General features: G+C 42.0%; 2 protein-coding genes across 6 annotated transcripts; both read right to left on the minus strand.

Annotated features, from left to right (window-relative positions):
- Window positions 1–805: 805 nt before the first annotated feature.
- fbxo11b (F-box protein 11b) lies at window positions 806–14,017 on the minus strand. Of its 5 annotated transcripts, none has more exons than XM_076999687.1 (23): window positions 13,700–13,778; window positions 11,682–11,751; window positions 10,778–10,905; window positions 10,574–10,655; window positions 8,321–8,465; window positions 7,818–7,947; window positions 7,502–7,585; window positions 7,241–7,373; window positions 6,935–7,041; window positions 6,713–6,824; window positions 6,438–6,544; window positions 5,577–5,714; window positions 5,263–5,480; window positions 4,858–5,038; window positions 4,619–4,741; window positions 4,455–4,540; window positions 4,279–4,355; window positions 3,864–4,007; window positions 3,536–3,646; window positions 3,179–3,286; window positions 2,985–3,093; window positions 2,782–2,880; window positions 806–2,584 (listed from the first exon to the last, which is right to left on the minus strand). In XM_076999687.1, exons 2-23 carry the CDS (start codon window positions 11,686–11,688, stop codon window positions 2,455–2,457), a joined length of 2,559 nt encoding a protein of 852 aa, XP_076855802.1. In that variant the 5' UTR covers window positions 11,689–11,751; window positions 13,700–13,778; the 3' UTR covers window positions 806–2,454. The 5 variants fall into 5 exon arrangements, 4 of the variants coding, with proteins under 4 accessions (XP_076855802.1, XP_076855804.1, XP_076855803.1 ...); XM_076999689.1 differs by having other exon boundaries at window positions 11,692–11,751; window positions 13,700–13,768; XM_076999688.1 differs by lacking the exon at window positions 13,700–13,778 and adding an exon at window positions 12,153–12,171.
- Window positions 14,018–14,412: 395 nt separating this feature from the next.
- Window positions 14,413–22,226, minus strand: msh2 (mutS homolog 2 (E. coli)). Its single transcript, XM_076999701.1, has 16 exons — window positions 21,963–22,226; window positions 21,506–21,660; window positions 21,034–21,321; window positions 20,678–20,824; window positions 20,250–20,399; window positions 19,626–19,759; window positions 18,881–19,080; window positions 18,246–18,355; window positions 18,035–18,158; window positions 17,784–17,934; window positions 17,589–17,686; window positions 17,244–17,489; window positions 16,491–16,695; window positions 16,023–16,270; window positions 15,751–15,929; window positions 14,413–15,649 (listed from the first exon to the last, which is right to left on the minus strand). Exons 1-16 carry the CDS (start codon window positions 22,168–22,170, stop codon window positions 15,467–15,469), a joined length of 2,826 nt encoding a protein of 941 aa, XP_076855816.1. The 5' UTR covers window positions 22,171–22,226; the 3' UTR covers window positions 14,413–15,466.
- Window positions 22,227–22,913: the final 687 nt, after the last annotated feature.

Below are 22,913 nucleotides of genomic sequence, written 5' to 3' on the forward strand. Positions count from 1 at the left end.
TCAATAATGGCCTAGATGTTTTATCAGAAATGATAAAAACCCACTCAGGCAAGCTGCAGTAAAATTCTACAGCATTGATATTTAAGGACTTTGCTTTCACAATATTTGCTTGGTGTACATAGACAGCTCAGCATATTGACTTATTTCTCCAGGGCCACACCTGCCACAGCGATAGGGCTGTATTTTACAATATCTTTAACGAAATCATATTTGATAAGCTCTTGACTGTAGATCGCTGGGTGTTTAATTGCGCATTGTGTTGACAGTCATAAAAAAGCTTTCAAGGGAGAAATTAGTAGCATTAATGAAGGCAGGAGCCAAATGTTTCCAGATCCAAATGCTTGCAGCTGGATGTCTGAGGGAAGCAGCTCAGCTCGGCCAGGAGCAGTGAAGGCCCTGTGCACACCAGTCGTGAGGACCAGGAGCAGTGAAGGCCCTGTGCACACCAGTCGTGAGGACCAGGAGCAGTGAAGGCCCTGTGCACACCAGTCGTGAGGACCAGGAGCAGTGAAGGCCCTGTGCACACCAGTCGTGAGGACCAGGAGCAGTGAAGGCCCTGTGCACACCAGTCGTGAGGACCAGGAGCAGTGAAGGCCCTGTGCACACCAGTCGTGAGGACCAGGCTGGGGAAGGGAGTCATGACCACTATGGAGATTTCAAAAGTAACAAATATGGCCAGAACAGAGCAAGAGATAAGGAAAACAAAACAAACAAACAACCCCCCCCCCCCAAAAAAAAACATGAAATCTTATAAATCTGGTGACATTCAAGTAAATTAAATGCTACAAAATAAAAACACCATCAGTCTTGATCTAATAAAGTTTATTTTCTTAAAAATGACCAGTTTCCTTTTTTCCTAGGAAATTAAACCCTTTTTAAATTCATACTAGCATCTACATAATGGTTATTGAATACTTCACAATATATTAAGTCTAGATGTTATGGTACATGCATACAATTCAGGCGGCATGAGAAGCCACAGTCACCACATTACACATAGATGGGGATGAAGTTGAGAAGCAGAAAGACAGTGAGGCTGTAGAGATGTGTCTCAGCTAGGAGGCCAGGGCCTTTAACATGGTGAACTCCAGCAATGGTTTTCAATTCTATGTAGCACACAACAGGCACACAATGGGCCATGAACCCAAAAGAAAAAATTATATATTCTAATAAAAATGGGGGACATTTTTATCAATGTCATGTCGATGAAACTATATGGATAACCGTAAAGTTAGCAGGGTTTCAAACTGCTGTTATTAGCCATGTGCTGATGGGAAACTTGATTGCCTTTGGGATCTTAGTAGCACTTAATTCTTGGTCTAGAAATAACTTTTCTAAAATTTTTAGAATATATTTTCTTGAAAGAACAGAAATATGCAGAGAATCCTTCTGTTTTTGTCTAAATGGCAGTGGACAGTGAAGCCAACACCATAAGGGGCTTTTAAGAACCACAGCAGAAGGGAAAAGTGCCCTGAATGCTTCACACCATGCATATCAAAAACCATAGCTGGAGGACGTTTTAGTGTTACGTTTTTCAAATCTTTTTCTTCGCTAATCCTCTTTCACAGAAAGAATTTATATGCAGAGACACAAAATGATTACAAGCCTTACATGCGCTAACGAAAATATTAATAACAATAATAATAATAATATATAACAAAATAAAAGACATTCAAATACTGTACGATTTTTTTGCTTGAAAATACAAAACTACATGAGAAAGCATTAAAATCATATTTGTTGATCTGTATAACATTAACATATTAAAAAAAGCAAGTGCTAACCACATTTTTTTCTGACTTTTTTTTTATACCATACATATATTCAGCACATCTGTTACCTAGAAACAGTTGCCAAGGAAGCCATGTCATCATGGCTCTGCCTTGTGTCCAAGAAGCCTCTCTGGGAAGAAGATATGGCTCCAAAGGTTTCTGGCCACTGTCAGGTCTGTACAAAACTGCAGCAGAACACCTCCGCTAGAACCTGCACGCCTCACTGAGACCGCACAGGGTGATCGGCTTGGAAGGACCAAGAAAGTTCCCATCGTTATACCTCCAAAACGTGACTCCACTGTTGTCCGATCTCTTAATCTCCAGAATCCTGAGTCAACATATTGCTTCTCTGTGCAACTCTCAACTCTTCCAAAGTTTCTCAACATTTAACTCTTTGCAGGCAGAAAGCCGTTTTGAACTGAAAAAGGAGATTTCTTGTTTCAATTAGCATCAGAACACTTTCCATCTAGGAGATACACAGACGTCTCTCCAGCAGAGAGGCAGCTGTCCAGAAGTGTTCTGCATATCTCTTCTCAAATGGTTTTCTTTCCCCGTATATCAATTTGCTCAGTCCTTGTGTCCCGTTGCTTTACAGAGTCTTTCTAAGCCCGCAGTGGCAGAAGCTCATTATGGGCAGGTTAAATTAAAGACCAGAGTGCTGAGATGGAGGATGGCTTCAGCCTCAGTTGTGTTGTAAAGTATTAGACTCTATAGGAGGTGCTGAATCATACAGCGTGTCCGTGTCGTGTGTTGGCTCCCCGGCTAATGTGCAAGGGTTTGACAATGTACCTGCACCACAGTCACAGAAAAACCTGAGGGATTAGATAACAGACGGTGTCAGATCAGCCGTGCACGGATTCATTCAAGCAAAGAGTAGTAATCCTTTAATTTAACTAAAAATTATAAAATAAAAAATAAATAAATTGTAATCAGAGAAATGAATAATTGCAATGAGTAACCCAAGTGTAACATGGGATATGAACAATAAAGCTAGTGAGTGTATACTAACCTATCATGGCGTATAAACTCAACATCATGTCCTTGGTGGCACTTCTTGATACAGTTCACACAGATTGCATTTCTGTCTGTTGTATTACAGGTGTGGCACCTAAGGCAAAATGCAGAAAGAACACTTATGTTAATAAACAATAACCTCTGAACTACAGACCTGTTTCAACTTCCTTAAGGCAACTATCACACCAATTACTGTACCTGTAAAAATCGTGCATGGGATAGCTGGTGTAACTGGAAATCTTGTACAGGCACTGACCTCTGCTCACAGCCTTCTCTATGGCATCCTGATTGTTCATGATTTTGTTGTCTGAAGGATTAATGAGGGACATCTCCATTAGATGACACCCAGGGACAACGAACAAACAGACTCTCTAAGGGTCAACGGTATTTACCTTTCATTGTGACATTGACACCAGAGGCTAGAAATAGACCTCCAAATCTGTTGTTGAATATTTGATTGCCTTCTAAGGTTGCTGTAGCATGATTCGTGATCTCAATGCCTAAACGGAACAAATGAGAAACATAATACAGTATTTATAAATACATTATAGTGTACTGTAGTACTAAACAAAAAGGTCAAAATGTAAAAACAAAAATTGAGACATTTTAAAAGTAACTAAAAAGAAAGCTAAAAAAGTATAGGTTTGCCTTCTCAAAAACCGAATAAAAGCAAATTTATGCTCGTGCGCAAGCTAAACATTTAGAAAGTGTACAACACTACAATATAGCACTTCTACACACCAACTCACCTGCAGCAAAGCCATCAAATATTCGGTTCTTCCGCAACACGGGGTGGCTGTTAGTACTGATGAGAACACCAGCCTGGGCGTTCCTGAAGATGTCGTTTTCTTCCAGCAATCCTATGTACACGCATGCGTGTACACACACACAAACGCACACAAACAAATTTGTTGCAGCGTGCTTGTGGACAGCCTAAGATTCATTATAGTCAAGCACATTTAAATAAACATCCATGACTGGTCATTTTGATCTACGACATGCCTGGGGATTTGCATTTGTATAGAGCCCCTCCTTCACAGAAGACCTATAGAGAACAAGCCCTTCCGTCTGCCTTACCCCTCCCTCCGTTGAATATGCAGATGCCACCATCCCGGCCGTCGTGGATCTTATTCCTGCGAAGGGTGGGGTTGCTGTCGGTCTTAATCCACACCCCTGCCATGGCATTGTCAAAGATCTCATTGTCTTCAATGAAACCAAGGCCTGTGGACGGACAGCCGCGATGTTACAGACAGACAATACGAGTGTTATGTTCAGAGCTTGCTTTCCACACTGATGTAAGGAGAACAACTATTAGAGCAGTATTTATAGCTGCCCCAGATGCTCTGCTATGGCCGTAATGCAGCATAAACTAGCGTTAGTGTTTCGGGCTGACGGATGGATACGTGGGCAATCTGGACTCAAAGCATCATGAAGTTCATGAATTATGGAACAAGACAGTATGGAGGAAGACACTGGCAAAGTATTAACTTACCCGAGTTGTAAACAAGAATGCCTCCGTTCTGACCTCCCCAGATTTTGTTTCGTCTAATTTTTGGGTTACTTCCAGTCCTGCATCAAGACAAATAGGACATGCAAAAGTGAAGGAGCACGTTCTCTCACTGACGGTTCAAAAACTGGTTTACATGTGTGTAAAAAGATGAATCCTACCTGATCTGGACCCCAGAGTACATGTGGTTGTAGATATCATTATCTTCCAACACTCCATGACCGTTATCATAGAAGTACACACCAACCTATTGAGAGAAACCATAATTACTCTAGTGCTACGGTTCCTGTATGCCGCGAGGTGTCAGAAGGTCGAGGATGTGCACCTGTTTGCCACTGTGGATCCTGTTCCTCCTGAGAACAGGTGTGCTCCCGGTGGTCACCCACACACCTGCCAGCGTGTTGCTATACACTTCGTTCTCCTCAATGACCCCCTGGCCCTTCTCGTGCTGCACACACACCAAGGCATTCGGTGAGCACTTCATCACAGGTTTACTTTTATTCTGTGTACATAAACCATCACCAGCAGTGTCGACTGATTAAAATCAGAAGTGTTGGAACGTACTACGTAGATGCCTCCGTGCTGGCCATCATGAATCTTGTTGTGTCTGACTATAGGACAGCTGTTGGTTCGGATCTGAATGCCAGCCAGGGCATTGCCATAAATATCATTTCCCTCTATGAGACCCCTACCATCACCAAATATATAAACACCTCCTTGGTTTCCATTGAAGATGGCGTTACCCCTGGAGGCAAAAAAGAAGAAAACTCAGACACAGGCAGACAATTGCAGTGCAACCTGCTGATATTATAAAGTGAATAAAATAACTTCAAGCTGCGAGTTCTACATTGACACAGTTTGTCAGCATCTTCAAAACATACATGCAAGACAGTTCTCATAAGTATGAGAACCTGTATCAAAGTTTCACACAAAACCAAACTGAGTTCAAGACATTGAAGGGGCACTGACCTAATGGTGGGGTCACTGTTGGAAGTGATCCACACTCCAGCAAAGTTATTGGCATAGATCTTGTTCTCTATGAACTGGCCCCGGCCCTTCTCATGGACGTAGATGCCTCCTGTCTGGCCATGGTGAATTTCACAGCGCACAACTGTAGGGTTGGCATAAGCCTTCACCTCGAAACCTGCAATTCTATTTCTGTGAATGTTGCAGCTCTCAAAGTAGCCCTGTACGGGGAGACAGATAAGCAGAAATAAGCCTACAACGGGTCACTGTTGGGACAGCGTGAGAATAGTAAAGTCAAAATGGAGGCATGGTCTTACCATGCCATGATCAAATGTAAACACCCCCACATCTCTGCCGTGATGGATATGGTTCCTCCTAATGATGGGGTTGCCGTGATTTTTAACCCAGATCCCTGCTAGTGCATTGTTTGAGATTTCATTATCTTCATAAATGCCCTAGAAAATGCATATAAAAAATAGTAAATTAGTAACTGAAATAATTTGAGAACAGTCCATCGTAAGCTTAGATCTGGGCATTGCACAAAGAATGACAACAACAGGAATCAGATAAATCTGACAATGTGTAACAGTAACAGAGTAAATCTCTTTGCAAAGTCAGAACAAGTATTAGCAGCTGTGTTGGACTCGTGATACCACAAGGGGGCCCCAAAACACCTTTGCATTTGGTTCTATAAAATATGACTAAATTTAACTACTTTATTAATAACCGGTATGTTATCAATTCTTTAAAGATTTGATGGGCCAAACAAATGTCTTTCACCAATCTATTTATTATATTTTATAATCCCCCCCCCCAACTACATTTGCACCCACACAATATAATTACAACAGTATTCACTCATTACGCTGTTTTGTCCTCGTGCTCTGTTGTGGAGGTTTTAACCATTACTTAATTAATCACTCAGGTATAATCAACTGGAGAGAAATAAATGGCTCCAAAACCTCTGGCTTATAGTAAAACGCTTCAACCCACAAGCTGAAACCTGGCTTCCTACAGTCAGTTCTACTGACCACACAACTCGTGTCAAAGACACAGCGAATAACTGCATGTAACTTTAAGGATGACTATGTTAATAATCACATTCTGAGTGTCAGTTATTGCGAACCATGAAACATCAAATCAGCTTTGCACGTTATTGCAAAAGGTTGTTTTCCTACCTGTGCATGGTCAGTAATGTACAAGCCCACGTTTTCACAGTCACTGATGTTGCAGTGCTTGATGGTCGGACACGCACCCTGGCCACTCACACACACTGCTGACCCCACTGTAGAGACATATGGACATCAGTAAAGGAACACACACTAGGAAAAAGACAGGTGGCTAAAATGCATAGAACAAATGCAGAAAAGAATAACTAGAACCACATCCAAAGAAGAAGTCAACAGCGCGAATGCTAAATGAGGAGGTAGCGATAGCTGCACACTGGTGTTACCTGTGCAGGTGCTGCGGATGACACAGTGGTCGATGTTGGGGCTGCAGTTGACGGTGATCTCCAGGCAGTGGTGGGCATTGTGATGCTGGGCCGATTTATCGTCAGGGTTGAACTGTGGGTGAAACAGGAAAACTGAAGGTCCCCTCAGGACAGTCACAGTGTGAAACTAAGGGTTCCAGTAATAGACGGAGGGTTGAAAACAAGGGGGGGGAGACGACTCACCCTAATTGTCATGTAACCCACATATGCATCCTCTGAACCCTCCATAAAAACAAATGTTGAATCTCTAGTGTTCTCAATAACAACTTTATCAGCTACCTTTCCCGGGGCTGTGGGAGAGAGAGAGAGAGCATGAAATGAACAGTTTCTGTAACTTCTCCAGGCATCACTAGTTACACCCATCACTCCGTGTACCATGGTGCCAAACTCATTAAGCATGGAGGCAAAGTATTTTGCATCATTTTAATATATTTGTAAATAGGTTTGCACACATTTGGTTTCGACTAAAGAAAGGCCAACTACATTTACCTGCACCAATCATTGTGATGGGAGACTCGATATAGATCCATTCATCTGTATAAATTCCAGAATGAACGAATATCAGCCCATCAAAGTGGGCTTCCTGGACCCCTCCCAACGCATCCTCAATGGTGTCATAGTACTGCAAACCAGATTTAACAAACAAACGGTTCTGATAACAGGTACAGGCTATAACTGGCTTGACTAATGACTATAGACAATCAAAAGAAAACAGCAATGCAAGATAATGGAACAACAGAGATCTCATACCAGCATGTTTTCTCTTCCTTTGTATCTGCCTGGGTTACTGTAGAAATGCTCTGCAAAACCAGGTTTCACATGGGCCCCTTTATACTGCAGACATAAACAATGAAAAACCAAAACTTCAAGTTATGAATCAACTGCACACACTCAAAAGGACGAAAGCACGATGTTCATTGATTATTCATGACTCATGGAGGGGGCAGATGCTGTGAACACCCCACCCCCAAACAAATTACAAACACATGAAGCAAAGCCATCACCATGAAAGAATGCAGCTATGGAGTTTACAGGGTCTGGGGATTTCAGACAGAACCATTCATACCAGTTGCTGAAAGCTTTCCTTCCATGGGTTGGGTTGTTCATATTCTTCAGGGTTTATCTGATAGAATTTTCCTGGCTCTGGGTGCATCATGGGCCGCGTGTATTCAAACACTTCCATGTACAATCTCTTCCTACAGTAGAAATTCAGATAGAACTTTAGAATCAAGAATAGCTGCTTGACGCCTTGTCTACTTAAATCTGTTACTACTGAGAAAAGTAGTATTACAGTTACAAAGTAGTGAAACGATTACAAAGCATCAATCAACAAAAACACCTAAAACCCTGACGCTGATCTTGTCCGTTTCTACGTCTCTATGAACTCCAAATGGAGCAGCCACAATTTCTACAAACTCCCCAAAATATTAACTGCACACACATCAGGCTTAATTTGATACGTCCAACAATATGAAATCTGCCAAATTCAAATGTTTTTTAAGTAACAGATCTGATTCATGAGGAAAGAATATGCCCTGCCAGACCAGGAAAATAAGAAGCACTGCTCACCAGAGAATAGGGTCGTTTGCTAGCTCACTGAACCGCTTGCACACGCAGGCCGCCTGGCACAGGTCCTGCTCCAGCAGGTAGGAAAAGATCTTCAGGACCACCTCGTCTGGAAGCTTCTCTTGAAGATATTGTTCTGCAGGGGCAGCTAAGTGGAGACAAGATTACAAAGGTTCATCCAGACAGCTTTTTACTGCAACACATTGATTGTGGCAAAGCCACAAACAAATTTAGGATAAATGGTGAGTTTCAGTTACCATTTTAGCAATATTTAATTAGTGTGATATGAGGAGCTACGTTTTGTCTAAACAGGACAACATTAATTAACTCAATGGCGCCATAGAATTCAGTGCCAATGTTTCAATGAATTATAAGTGCTCTGCCTGCTCCATTTAGTACATTGAAGAAAATTAACAGGAATGTTAATTAAAACTGAAATCATTCAGACCAATGAAAGCCATTACAAATATTAAAAACATCTAAAAGGGGCACAATAAAAACAGTGCAGCCAAACTGTCTCATGAATACAATTTAAATTGTTTAAAATGAGACATGCACATTGATTGAAACAAAGGTTTCATAAATTCAAAACTGCAAATTTAATACACAAGAAATATTAGAAAATGTGCTAAAATGGAGTTCCCTATTCAAGGGTCTTCCTCGTTTACCTCAACACAGTATCTTGAAATATAGCCATGATCCATTTAACCAAATTAAATGCAAGAGTATACCATGCCTTAATTTTCTTCAACCATCTGTTCCTCAGTTAGGTGATGATGTGGTTTAAGCTACTAATAAACTCATATTGGAATTCACCATCACTGGGGAAAAACAAGCTGACCTGTAGTGCTTAGTAATGAATCTACATTGTTCTCAAACTTGTGGAAAGGGAAAATATCCCATTGCTGATTAATTCTCTGTATTATATAGCGGTCATAATACTGAGTGTATTAAAGAAGCCATTAGTTTTGTCTAGAATGAACTTCTTAATTTCTTTTACTTTACCAGTAAACTAGGATCTTAATAAATGAGAACCTGTGTGTCCAATTTAAAAGAAAGGTTCACTCAAAATCAGATTGCTATGATTTTTCACAACCAAATTAAACCATCTCTCTATGTATGCTAACTAATTTGTCAAAATTAACTTCTTCAAAATATGTATCCTATGTTAAGATTTTTAAAGCTAACAATTATGTTGCAACAGTGAACATGTTCCTGCTTTAGTTCGTTTCAAACTCTTCTATGTGGTTTGTAGTTTTGGGTTGCAGAACAAACCATGGTTTTGATTGGTTTAAAAACATGAGAACATTAACGCTGACATTATTTACCTTAGTTACTGTCTCTAGATTGCTTGTTTCATAGTAAGTACAATGAGGTCTTGTTGGTTGTGGATATTCCATCAAGAGAAAAAGTGAATTTGTTTTCATTTTTCCATTAATTTTGGCTACAAGTAATACAATACACCAAATTTGGCTCAAAGTGATATAGTACCATGTTCGAAATCTCATAAAAACTGTAGTAAACACATTATTGCAAATGTTTGCTTGCCCAGTGGCTAATACTACTTGCTCTACTGGCAAGACGTCTATTGGCTAGAAGTCCATGAACTAGTCCCAGCCCCACAGATGACTACAGGTGAACATTGAAGCAAAAAGGCAGAAAAAACAACTAGGTCGGTGTGTGTGTGATAAGTATTTTGACATTGAACAAAATGTGCAGGAAGTCTTAGTTGAGTTTGATTTTGTGTATTATTTTGGATATTATACTTGCATATTATAATTGGTGTGAATGTGCCCAGAAAATGCCCATAAATGCATAGAATGGGTCAAATGTGCAATAAGGTGAACTCCCTTTTAACTATCATGTTGCTTCTCTCTAAGAAGATAAAAGACTAAAGACTGCTTATAGCTGTAGCTATAACAGTGTTCATGCATCAAGTACTCACAAATACTCATGCAACAAGATATGGCTAGGAGCCTGTGGGGAGTTACAGGTAAATTACTGGTACAGTGGTGATTTTCAAGCTATGGCAACCTATGAAAAATCATAGCAAAATAAAAGTTGTATGAGACAACCAGTACTATTGTTATGTCACACCATCAAAGTCTAGCGTAAAGGATCGAGAGTCTTTGCTTTTTGACATATTCATGCTCTGTCAGATGCCCAGGAGGTGATGTCTGTTGAAGCTTCCAGATTTGAATGTTCTGTATAATCGTGAGCATGTTTGGTAAAGTCAACATGGGTTTCCTCACTCACCTGGAAGGTCTGGGGACTTGCCTGATACTCTGGCACGTTTTGCTCTGTGGCCAAAAGTTTCTGTTGCTGAAGTGGAAGCTCCCTACAAAACGTGAACACAACAGTAAATAAGGAGCTAAATTATGTTTGAAAGGAGAAGAAAAGGTGTTTCTGTGACCTGAAGGCTTATCAACTAGAAATACATTTCTTCAGTTTGCTACTTACCTCCATACTGTTCTTTGTGGGACAAGCAGTTCTCTTAGGCAACAAGGATTTTCTGCGGAGTTGGTATGGACTGTTTTGAGCTCCTGGACCTGATTCTTCTGCAACCATATCTGCAGGGACGTCCTCATCTGCAGGAAAGCAGGACAAAAGAGACAAAAGCAGAACTCAATCAGGTTGTCATTTGTCAAACTACAGTAATAGCTCAGTGACTTCTACAGTATTGTTGGTATATTCTCCTGGTAAATGTCCCCCTTCCAAGATTATGTAGCATACAGTACCTAGAAGAAGGGAGACACAGAAATTGACACAGATGGGACTCATCAAAAATAAAGACGCGCTTTTACAAGTCTGTCCTCCTGTAAAAATGGTGCAGCCTACCTAAGGGCTATAAGTACAAAAAAGTCACAACTGGTTTAGTGGTAACAGAGCAGGACAGGCATATAAAAATAGATACACACTCACAGGAAAATCATCCGAGGCAGAGAAGGAAAACCAAGGCCTTCTTTGAATACAAATGAGTAGAGAAGCACTTCAACTCATAACTGATGATGGAAGTCACAGTTAGGCTATGCAAACTGTGCTACTGTGTGTTCGTGAGTATGGTCAATGTATACCTCATCAATACACTTCCTATCACTTTGAACTGATTTTGCATTAAAAGATCAAAGAACTGCGAACATTAAGATAACTGCTTTAGAAAACACTACATAATCGTGAGGAAAAGAGGGTAGAACAGCTCACCTTTTCCTTCAAAGTACTACACAATACATTCTGCCTGGCAGCCTTGACCTTAGTAGACCCATTTTTTGCCTTTTTAAATATTCACATGATGCCAATCTTTACTGTGACCTAACTGCACAATCCCTGCCTGTTCAAGACCTCTGTGTGTGTATACCCTACCTACCTGTCATTACCTGGTGTACTGATCACCTGAGAGGCCTACAGTCTGTCCTTCCCTACAGCACAAATGGCACCTGGAGACAACATCCAAAAATTAAAGATGAAAAGTATTCAATAGCAATGCACTGTCGTCAGCACCAGCTGCAGCTAGACGCCTTGTAGTCACAGGAAAATGACTTGTGCATTCACCATTTTACTGAATTCCCTGTTGGCTGACCCACCACCATGTATGATGGTCACAAGAAATCAAAATGCCAAATATGTTTTGATGCAATTTACACACTACTTGAAATAGTAAAGTTATCCTGCAAACTTCACCCCTATTCAACGGGAGTGTTCAGTATTACCTAAATATATCTGAATTCTCTAAAATGACGTATGAGGTTTGCCGCAAAGAGGTTTGCATACATAGTAAAAAAGCCAAGACCTGTATCAATAAAGTTCAATCAGTATTGTAAACTAGATTTTGAAATACCAGTAGATGAATCTGAAGTATCTACAACAAACTTGATAAGCAATCTGTTGGCAGAAGGGAATACAATAATTCAGTTCAATTGATAATGGAAACATGGCTAAAATCTAATTTGATACCTGGTTGTATTATGTATATTAGATACTAGAAAATAACTTGTTAAAAAGACATCAACATGCAGTTTCAGGGATATGTTTGTATGCAATATCCTGCAATTTAGATAACACAAAATTGATCAATTCACAAAAAACTTCAACTGAAAAGCATATTTGACTTGCTTTCCTGACAAAACCTGATTTATATTCTTAAATGGCTAATTTCAAATATCCTTTAACTAAATAATATATTACTCGGATTTAGTAAGCAAAATACTACAATACACCCGTACCCAACAGCACACATACATGTTCACACCTGGCACAATGCAAATGCATAAGTTATAAACTACTACATTAGTAGTTTAGACTACACTATATGTACAGAGCAAGATAAAAGACATCTTAAGTTGTAATTAAGTACCTTAGTGTGTAAAATACGTATTCTGCTTGTACTGAAAGACTGAAACACTTCAGCCACGTTAACACTTCACCTTAGCTAGTTAGCACTCGAGGCTGCACTGTACTTCAACAGATTAACACAAAGGTTCCTGATTAATTACCACAAACGCACTCGTACCCATTTTTTAAGCTTAAGGCAAACCGAGGCCTCGTCTATTAAGACGGCTGCGCTGCCAAAAGAAAAGTTAGTAGCGACGCCCGCCACTAAACACGACTAATAACACTGACAGGCTCGAATTATCCCACATAAACAAATCCGGTTAACCAACACAGAGAGACGTCTTCACCAAACTCCATTAGAGTGAACGCAACTGCGCAGCAGGCTAGCCGATAGCCGCTCCGCTAGTGACTGAGAGCAAATCTTAGTACAGTGTAAACAGTGGGCGAATTCAACGGTGAACTTAAAATAAATGTTAATTCTGCGTTTGGGTAATCCGGTTAAGGGTTATGTGTACGTACATATACGGGGATGTTTTCTACACAGCGGTGGTCTAAGGCGTTTCCTTGACGATAACGTTACCTAGCGATGTGTGCTAGCTCTAGCTAGCGTTAGCTAGTTAGCACCCTCACACCGCTACACCCCCCAAAATGGCAGCCCACTGAGTAGCTAACCAGCTGCGCAACGCAGACTTAACGTCCAAATACACACTTTTAATTATTCCGCTTCAACAATGAAACGGTTCTATTAAATATATCGATTCGAAAGGGGCTTCGTTGTGTCTTTAATTCACCCCGGTGTCCAGCACGGTAGTCGAGGAGACCCGAGGAGCTTTGAGCGGTTAGCCGACAAACTAGTTCAAATTCGTGGCCAATGAAGCCAAACAAAGCGCGGCCTGGCCTGCAACGCCACTGTCTACGAGCCTCGCCGTTTCCTGCTCAAATTAATCAGTTCTTTTTGGGCCCCGGGAACAACCGCCTGACGCGGCACACCAATTAAAACTGCTAAAGGATAAGAGACGCGCGTTGGCGTGCGGTGTGGCGGCGGCGTCTCACCTCTTTCGCCGTTGTTCCTCTCCGGCTGCACCGGGCGCGGCCTCGACACTCGCCTGGGTCTTCTGCTGGTCGCTCTGACGGAGTTCATTTGGCGAGTTGATTTATTTTCAAAAATGACAACGTTTCCCTCTAACGTTCTCCTTTATCGCTAACATAGGGTCCCTAGTTTCAAGTAAAACCAACTCCACAGCGTAAACACGTAAAATAACGCCAAAGCGAGAGGTGTTTTTTAAGGGGGTGTTCGTTACAGCTCCCCCTGTGCTCCTCGACGCCAGCTCCGTCTTTCTCTTGCAGGAGGAGCCATTAACACACGGGGACACACACGAACAAGGGGGGGGGGGGATCACAAGGGATCCCTATTCATCAATGGCACACAAACCAGTGGGCCCTCACTTTGCAAATTATTCTGTCCCCTGTGTATTCCGGTTATTGCTTCAAATGATATCAAACTGAACACGAAAGGATTTGGTGATAGGGAGCCTTTTTAGATTAGATACGAGGCAAATGTAAGCAGCGAACTCAGTAAAATTAGTGTACATAGACAACAAACGCTCACATACATACGCGAATAAATACACACGAGCATTTATTAAGTATGTATAATTTACTAGTTATACGCGTTTGATTATCTCCAAAATAAATACTCGGTGGTGGACTTCAAACGCAGAAAAGCGCATCTCAGTCCAGGAAACCAATAAACAAGTTATGAATAAATGCACTATTTATTGTAAGTATATATTTATCTTTCCACCTAAACACGTTACATGCCAACAGCCCACATATAGCTATTTACATAAATGGTATATATACTAATGTAATACATACTAATGTAGCATTCGTAAGCTGGGTACATGAATATGGCCCGTTTCTAAAGGTATTAACTTATGCTTTTGTGTGGAATTGAAACATGTACAAGGAACTTAAGAATGGATGAAAAACAAGATTGAACGAGAGGTTCTCAAGACATCTGGGGTAACTAATCATTCCCAACAAACAAAACCTATGCAACAAAGTTACATTTGACTTTTCCCATCAGATACTCAAGTTGATTAAATCACCAAACCCACAAGCGCACACAGACCCAGATAGTGAGATGCTGGAGCTCATTTATAACAGTAGCTAGCAATTAAACATTTATCACTTCATTTTTTAAAAGCCGACTAAAAAAAGAAAACATTTATAACTCCATTTTTGGTTGTGATAATTTACGTGTTGAATTACCTTCCATACGTTAACGCAAAGCATAACCTGCATACAGTTTCATGTTCAAATTGGTCTAGTACAATTGCATGCAAAATTAATGATTATATAATTAATGATGCTATATTCTAAGGACGCCTTTTATAGTGGTGGTTCAGCTAGCTGGTATATGATTTCACCACTAGAGGGCAACATTCCTCAGAAGTTTTCTTTCTGTAAAAATACAAGAGCAGCGTTGCACTGAATGTTACCTCTACTTTTCAAATCAACCAGAAGCAACATCACATTAAACATTTTGAATTCCAGTAAACAACGTTGTGCGGGACTGCAGAAGATAGAAACAAGAAAACAATAGGCAGAACACATTTACTATGAAAACTAAAAAAAAAAAGAAAAACAATGAAGATGGGTGACAAAACCAGGGAAAGGCAATAGAATGACAAGTTTTAAAGTACAAAAATACTTTTATTCTACAGGTTATGTGTATCCTTATAATTGAGTGTTATACAGTGTTATACATGAAGATCTGAAGAAAAAAAACATCACAAACATCAAACACCAGTCTTCTCATGCTGAAGCCATTTTCACATTTGCAGAGCAGGACAGTATTTTATTAATATAGCCATTGTTCTGGGCCACAACCTCTGCCTTCATTTTCCCCAGCTCTGCTTTGACGTCCTCCTCAGACATCTCCTCAATCGGCAGCTGTTTGACCTTAGCCAGAAAAGCCTCAATGATCTTCTCCCCTTCCTATAGACAGACACAATAAAAATGGGCTTTAAGTTCTCATAAAAACAAATATGTACCCAAATCCTGGGACACATGAAAAGAAGCACGTTGAAGTGGCCCACCTGTTTCTCCAGGCAGCGCCTCTTTACTTCTGGCCCGACGTCCATACTTTCGTCGCCGGCACCGGAGGTGTCCTGGAACTCTTCAAGCTCCAAAGCCTTTTCACGTGCGCTAGCGATTACGTGTTTGGGAAAGTTAGCCAGCTCAGCCACGTGAATCCCAAAGCTCTGGTCGCACACACCTGATGAGATGAAAGAGCAGGTCAGGAGACCCACGCATACAGCCGAGGTGCAGGTGACGGCTGGAATGACCTGGGGGGAGAGGACCACCTCACCTTTCTTCACCCTGTAGAGCATGGTGAGAGTGCTGTCGGTAGTCAGCGCAGTGACGTGGAGGTTGCAGACCGTTGGCACTTGTTGTGCCAGGGCTGTCAGCTCATGGAAGTGAGTGGCAAAAAGGCAGAATGATTTCAGGCGCGTGGCGATGTACTCGGAGATCGCCCACGCCAAGCCAAATCCATCGTAAGTGGATGTTCCACGGCCTAATTCGTCAATTATGATGAGGGAGTCCTCAGTGGCAGAGCTGATCAGCAAAGTCAAAAGGAGAAGCAATTAAAATCGCTAATCGGCACACGTCGAATGTAAAAATTTGCCTAGTGATTGCAAAGTATAAGAGCGCAACAAAGCTCAGTTTTAGCTTTCTTCCATCATACTGTGTATAGTTGTTATAGGACAGCTCTTCTGGTTGGGTAATAACAGCACTAAGGAATCATAGGAGAACGGACACCGAATTAAGCACTGACCGCAAGATGGCAGCCGTCTCCAGCATCTCCGCCATGAAGGTCGACACCCCTTTCATCTGACAGTCTCCAGCACCAACACGGGCCAGAATGCAGTCCACCACACTGACCTCCGCCTCATCACATGGCACGAAGCAGCCAATCTGTGCCATCAGCACGATGACCCCCACCTGACGGATGTACGTGGATTTCCCACCCATATTTGGACCTGGAGGCAGGAACAAAACAGCGTGTGGAGCGATGAAAATATCTGGTGACACTATTTTGACAAACTTCAAACAGGTCATATCAAATCGGTCATATTCATCATGTAAGAGTAGACATGCATCTGAACACATTCAACAGATTACTCAAGAGACTTAACTAAGATTTCTTTATGATCTATAGATGTTAATTTGAGAAGCCACTGAACATGTAACAAGTATAATACGTATCATCTTAGCATACTCATCAAGCCGTTATAGACAGGGCTGACAACATTTTATAACTGTTTTTTAATTGGGTTTTGTTTAGGGTTTAGCGTCAGGATTAGGGCCAGGGTGATGTTTAAAGTATATCATCTATAGTGTTTTACCAAATATTCGGTCTTCACAAAGTCTTTGTAAACTTTTGATATTTGGAGACATTTAAATGTTTTATGAAATACTGAGCCACTTCAAATCAATACGTTCAATGTGCCTAAGCCACCAAACATCGTGATATGCTGCTCGTTAGCTATAAATCAGAAGTCAGGTTTTCCAGTGAATGGCGGCACACCTGTAATAATATGGAACATCTTGTCTCCTCTGGTGAACGTCACATCGTTGGGGATGAATGCCACGTCGTCCTGGGCCTCCACACAGGGATGACGCGCTCCCTTCAGAAGCAACGTGCCCGAGCCCTTCTCCAACACCCTAGGTCTCACGTAGGGCACCGGAGCTGCGTGGGATACCAGCGCGAAGCTGACCACAGCGTCCAGCTGCGCCACCACGTCGTTGAGGGTCTGCAGGGGCTCCACGTAGCCTGGAGCGCAGACACGACAGCACAAGACCGTAAACCACACGGGCGGCGGTTAACATGAGCCCCGACCCGACGTCCTCAAGAAGCCTGTGTGCTCCTCACCCGCGGCGATGCCGAGGATCTCTTTAACGATGGCGTTCTGCGCCTCCTCGTACTCTGCCCTGTTTTTCGAGTACTCCTCGTTCAAAGAGCTGAGCTTACTGCAACGCACAGTGGACACCATGCAGTCATCACGAGCTGTACGCGGCCAGCGGAACAAACCACGCTCTCCAGTGGGGGGGGGCGTCTGCTGCTTACCTGTTGGTGAAGCGTACTCCGTTCTTCTGCACGTCCAGAGTTGTGAACTTTTTATTGTTGCGAAGGCTCTTCTCCTCTTTGCAAGTGACCCGGAAGTAATAACCCATCTGCGCGTTGGATTCCAGCTTGACCGTCTTGCCTGCATCCAGTCCTACAGCAGCAGACCCAAAAGATGTTCACGTCCATGAGTGTAAATGTCACGTCTACACAAAAGAAGTGATCTTAAAAGGTCACGGGGGGAGCGTTGATACCGAGCTCGCGGGCAGCGCCGTTTAAGGAGGCCTGCATGCTTTTCTCCAGTGTGTCCATGTTCTCCCTCAGTTCATTCAGCGTAGGGTCAAAGGATGGTTTCACCAGGAACTCATGGTGCTCAATCTGAACGGGGATCACGATCACGGCTGTGAGAATAGCCCTGAGAAGAGTGCAGTGTGTAGGACGGCAGGGATTTACACCATCACTGACCTGGTTCATGTCCAACGTTGTTTCAATCATCTCCTGGAACTTGGAGAAGTCTGAGATCAGGTCGTTGAGCGGTGAAATGAAGACTGCATTCAGAAGGACTTGATGATTTCCTGCCAATGAATGAAGAAGCATATAGAGCACAATCTTTTACATTTTCTTCTAGAATGGGTCCTAGCAATTAACCACTCATCATGGTTCAAATGATGTGTGGGATTTTGGGGAGGGGGGGTCCTGAGAAATGGACCCGAGACTTGATCTTAATCTGCCATTAGAAATTCAGCAAGACCTTAAAGTTCAGTCCACTGACATTCTGCAATCAACCCAATGCAGTCAGGGCAATTTTGTTATTGACTAACAGGCAAACCTGTTCTCACAATATGCAAAGTTCACAGCGGCTTATCCAAAACACACTACTGCCTATAATTGCTAGAAGCAATTTAAAAAATGTCATGGTTTATGATCGTGTTGGAACACATGGTTTTTTTGTTCACTGCTTTTCTTCTGCGTGTAGGAGAAGGATTAGTGAAACCTTTTCCAGTCAGCACTTCCAGAAAGGGTGAAGAATTTAACCGTTTGGTGAACCCAAGCGTAAAGAAGAGAACTTCACAGTAAATAAACGAGGTGGATCGTCTTACCAGTGTGCCTCTCCAGAGCCTGGACCAGGCCCGACAGCTGGCCCACAGCCTGGTAGACCCGGTAACAGTCCTGCAGGGTGGCGCTCTGGCGCTGAAACTTCTTTGCCAGACGGTTGAGATCAGGGAAGCGGCGCAGCAGGTCCTCCTGACAGATCTGTCTCAGCTCAGAGTCCTCCACAAAAGTCTCCACCAGATCCAGCCTGTGACACACACACAAGGCACTAGGTCCAACCAGTCCCATATGATGAGGGTAATCATATACTGTCCCCATATACGACACATGACCCAGTGTTTCACCCAGTGCTCATTTACACCCAAACAACGACCGTGTCCCAGCAATACCACAAAATCCAGAAAGACGTGACAGGGACGAAGGTCTACAAACCCCTCACTCTGTTGAGCAATGGGCATCGTGAGGATAAGTCAGTAGCAGAAGTAAAAGCATAACCAAGTACTTGATGCTATATTGCTAATGCCAGTTACCCAGCAGATAAGAGCAAGATGATGATGGAAATATCTCTAACATATGAATCACATTAAAACAGTGTGCATATAGCAGGCTGTATACAGACTTGTCCAGAGACTTTAACTTCCGATGCTTTACATCAAGAAGATAATCCAGATCTCTCTACCACACTGATTTACAGACTTGGATTTCAGCAATGCTTACAGATGATGAATCTGCTTTAAAAGATAAACAGTGACTTATAAAACAGTTACATACTGAATGATTAGAAATCCCCACCTTTCCTCAATTTTGTTTTTGTCCATCAGAGGCTGTTTGAGCCACTGGTTGACCAAGCGCTGGCCTTGAGGTGTTCTGCACTTATTCAAAAGTCCTGATAGGGAATGAGTACCTGTAGGATCTTCAGAAGAACCCTAGGGGAGAGGTCAGATTAAATTTAGAAGAACCCTAGGGGAGAGGTCAGATTAAATTTAGAAGAACCCTAGGGGAGAGGTCAGATTAAATTTAGAAGAACCCTAGGGGAGAGGTCAGATTAAATTTAGAAGAACCCTAGGGGAGAGGTCAGATTAAATTTAGAAGAACCCTAGGGGAGAGGTCAGATTAAATTTAGAAGAACCCTAGGGGAGAGGTCAGATTAAATTTAGAGGAAACTAAAATGAGTCAGAAAGATGCATCTGTATATAAAATGCTAGGTCTCCACATGCCACAAATTAGTCAAGGTAAATTTTACCTGAAGAAAATATTAAAAGTAATCTGGCATCGGAAATCAAAAACTCAACAGCACACCAAGGCAACACAGGAAAGACAACACACATTAGCTATAGATACATCGAGGGATAACTAGACCTATGTAAATATAACACGTAAATATGTTTGTGACGTTTAAGTCTTATGGCCCCTGACCTGGAAGAGGTTAAGTGCCTGCACAGCAGCATTGTCCAAACGCATGTACTGGCTGAGGTCGAACGCCATCATCTTGAAGGACCCAAAGTTGGACTCATCAGAAAGAAGCTCCAGGTATTTGATAACAGCGGCCAAACAGGACATTGCGATCTGGAAAAGGTAGTGACCCAAAGATACGATGATTCTCCTGGGTCATTCTTTTGGACACACATCAGATCCCACCACGTGAAAGGTGGGGTTCGGTCTAGGGAATTATCTGGCTAAGAAATAAACCCTGGTTTGTGAAATAGCCTGAAACTCTAGACATTCATTTGGAAAACAAACATCACAGTCAGTATCTTGGGAATCCAGCATTTGTAACAGTTTAACTGCAGTGGGGATGAGGACATTTTGGCCAACCTATAAACGGTAACCATCGACCCACTAACCTGTTTCTCCATCTCTGGGAGTGCAGCACTAGAAACCGACTCTCCTTTGCAAGCCTTCAGCAGACGGTTCAGATCCTGAACAATATCTTTGGTTGTAAACTCTGTTTTCTTCCTGTCTGAAAGGAGAAGACCTCCACGCTGTACCACCTTAAACAAAACAACAAACAAACAAAGCATATCGTCAGAGACATGAACAATAACGCAGAAACATCTTAAGCATCAAAAATGGCAGGGTCTGCCAAAGAGGTGGGAGATGTAAGAGGAGTCTGCCAATGAGGCGGGAGATGTAAGAGGAGTCTGCCAATGAGGCGGGAGATGTAAGAGGAGTCTGCCAATGAGGCGGGCGGAGTAATCACCTGTCTAAGTTTACCCGCGTCTCCGGCCACATCTCCCCCAGGGAGCACACACTCTTTGGGGCCGATCTGTACCAGGAGAGCTTCTAGGTTGGAGAACTGGTCATTATCTGGAAACTCGCAGACACCCAGTTTTCTCAGAGTACCGTCAACATATCCAACACCCACAACGCGCTGACCATCAGCTCCAGTGCCCAGACGTATCCCAACCACCCCGGCAGCACTCTCTCCAGGGCCTCCTCCGCTACCGAACAGCACCTCCTCAAACTGGGTCAAGTTCCCTGGAGAGGCCTAGAGTAAATTTAAAATGGGTAAATAAAGATATCTGAGAACAAGACGGTCAGCAACATGCCAATCGTAAATTATGTAATAGGAAAGTAACTGAAATAAACACTCGGCACACATGCATAAGCTTGTTTACGATAAAGCTGAAATGAAAGGTGTAAGAGAAAACCGTCTGTTTTGGCTCCAGCACCTTGTACGCTATTTGCCAGTCGTGATCCTTGCTGCTCTTGCTGCCTGCCTTGTTCTTGTACACCTCCACACGGTACTGCCGGACCAGGAGCAGGTCCCTCACGAACGACTCGAAGTTCATCTTGCTGAGGACCACACTCTCCAGCCTCCTGCTCCCTGAGCCCAGGACACCCGAACACTACACGTTAATGACGCTGGCATCACCTTAGCAGCATCGTAGATACACATTTATAACACAAAAATTAAAGAATGCACTTATAACCGACTATAATCGAATTTTAATTGAATTATATTATGAAATATTACAGCTTGTGAAGTTAACGTAGTTAGCTCACTAAAATGTATGCTAAACCACCCGTTTCTAAATTTCCTCCCCTATACCAACGTGAGAGCTAAATACTTTTAGCAATACATTTAGCAAGTTAGCAACTGATGTTACGTAGCTGCGTAGGTAATACCTGAACCAAGGTTTTTGATAACTCCATTCGTCTTGAAGACTTCCTTTGCAGCAAAAATAGCATCTTTTCCATGCACCGTATAGTAATCGCTGCGATCAAATATTCTCACTGTAGTTTCTGGTTTATCAGGCATAGAGAAGTAAAAATGTAGAAACCCAGTTTCTGATGCACTGTCCATGGACAGATTGTGCTTCGGTTGCACCGCCATGCTGGAATCTCCCGCCACCGCCCAGACCGGATGAGGTCAAAGGTAAAGAGGAGGAAATGACGTCAGAACTAGGCACATTATTGACTATGCAGGCCAGAGCTGATGCAGGCCAACCATGCAAAATGACTAGACACACAGGTCCTATAACTACACACACAAACACACAAACTAACAGATCGTTGGCCAAGGAGCAAGTAAACATTTTCCGTAAAACAAATTAATAAAGTTTCTTTCTTTCTTTCTTTGCCTACTGTCCAAATGCACTGTACATAATAGAACAAATAATCAATGAATGAATAAAATCTAATGAAAGAATGAATTTAATATTTAATCTCCCTATATTAAAATTATATATAAATGTATTATATTATTTTATTATTTTAATTATGCAGTTTATTTGCTATAAACAAAATACACTTGATTTGACCTGTTTGGAAAAATATGAACAATGAAAATCTTGGAAAATGTGTAAATATGTGCATTTTAAACAAAGCTATTAACACAAGATATCACTCTGTCTCTTGACGTGAATAAACACTTGAGTTTCACTTCACAAGAGACACTTCAAAAAAGAATTCTGTATGTCTTAAGAATTATCCAAACGTTTTTGCATGTGATGAAGTATAAAAGGGTTGGAGAGAGAGAAGACATGGTTGGACTCCTCGTCTTGTCATGTGTCTCTTTATTTGGTCTTCTCATCAGGAGCTAAAGAAGGGAAGTGAAGATGCTACAGTATTGTAACT

The sequence above is a fragment of the Brachyhypopomus gauderio genome, chromosome 3 (genome assembly GCF_052324685.1).
Source record: "Brachyhypopomus gauderio isolate BG-103 chromosome 3, BGAUD_0.2, whole genome shotgun sequence".
Lineage (NCBI taxonomy): Eukaryota > Metazoa > Chordata > Actinopteri > Gymnotiformes > Hypopomidae > Brachyhypopomus > Brachyhypopomus gauderio.

Coding starts and splice junctions, on each gene's coding strand:
- fbxo11b (XM_076999686.1), bottom strand. CDS start 13,787: ATGAACTCCGTCAGAGCGACCAGCAGAAGACCCAGGCGAGTGTCGAGG. Junction 4,742..4,857: donor AGCACGGAGGCATCTACGTA/GTACGTTCCAAC, acceptor GTGTGTGTGCAG/CACGAGAAGGGCCAGGGGGT. Junction 4,541..4,618: donor GGATCCACAGTGGCAAACAG/GTGCACATCCTC, acceptor TTCTCTCAATAG/GTTGGTGTGTACTTCTATGA.
- msh2 (XM_076999701.1), bottom strand. CDS start 22,170: ATGGCGGTGCAACCGAAGCACAATCTGTCCATGGACAGTGCATCAGAA. Junction 19,760..20,249: donor AGGCACTTAACCTCTTCCAG/GTCAGGGGCCAT, acceptor CCTCTCCCCTAG/GGTTCTTCTGAAGATCCTAC. Junction 17,935..18,034: donor CGGCGCTGCCCGCGAGCTCG/GTATCAACGCTC, acceptor CTGCTGCTGTAG/GACTGGATGCAGGCAAGACG.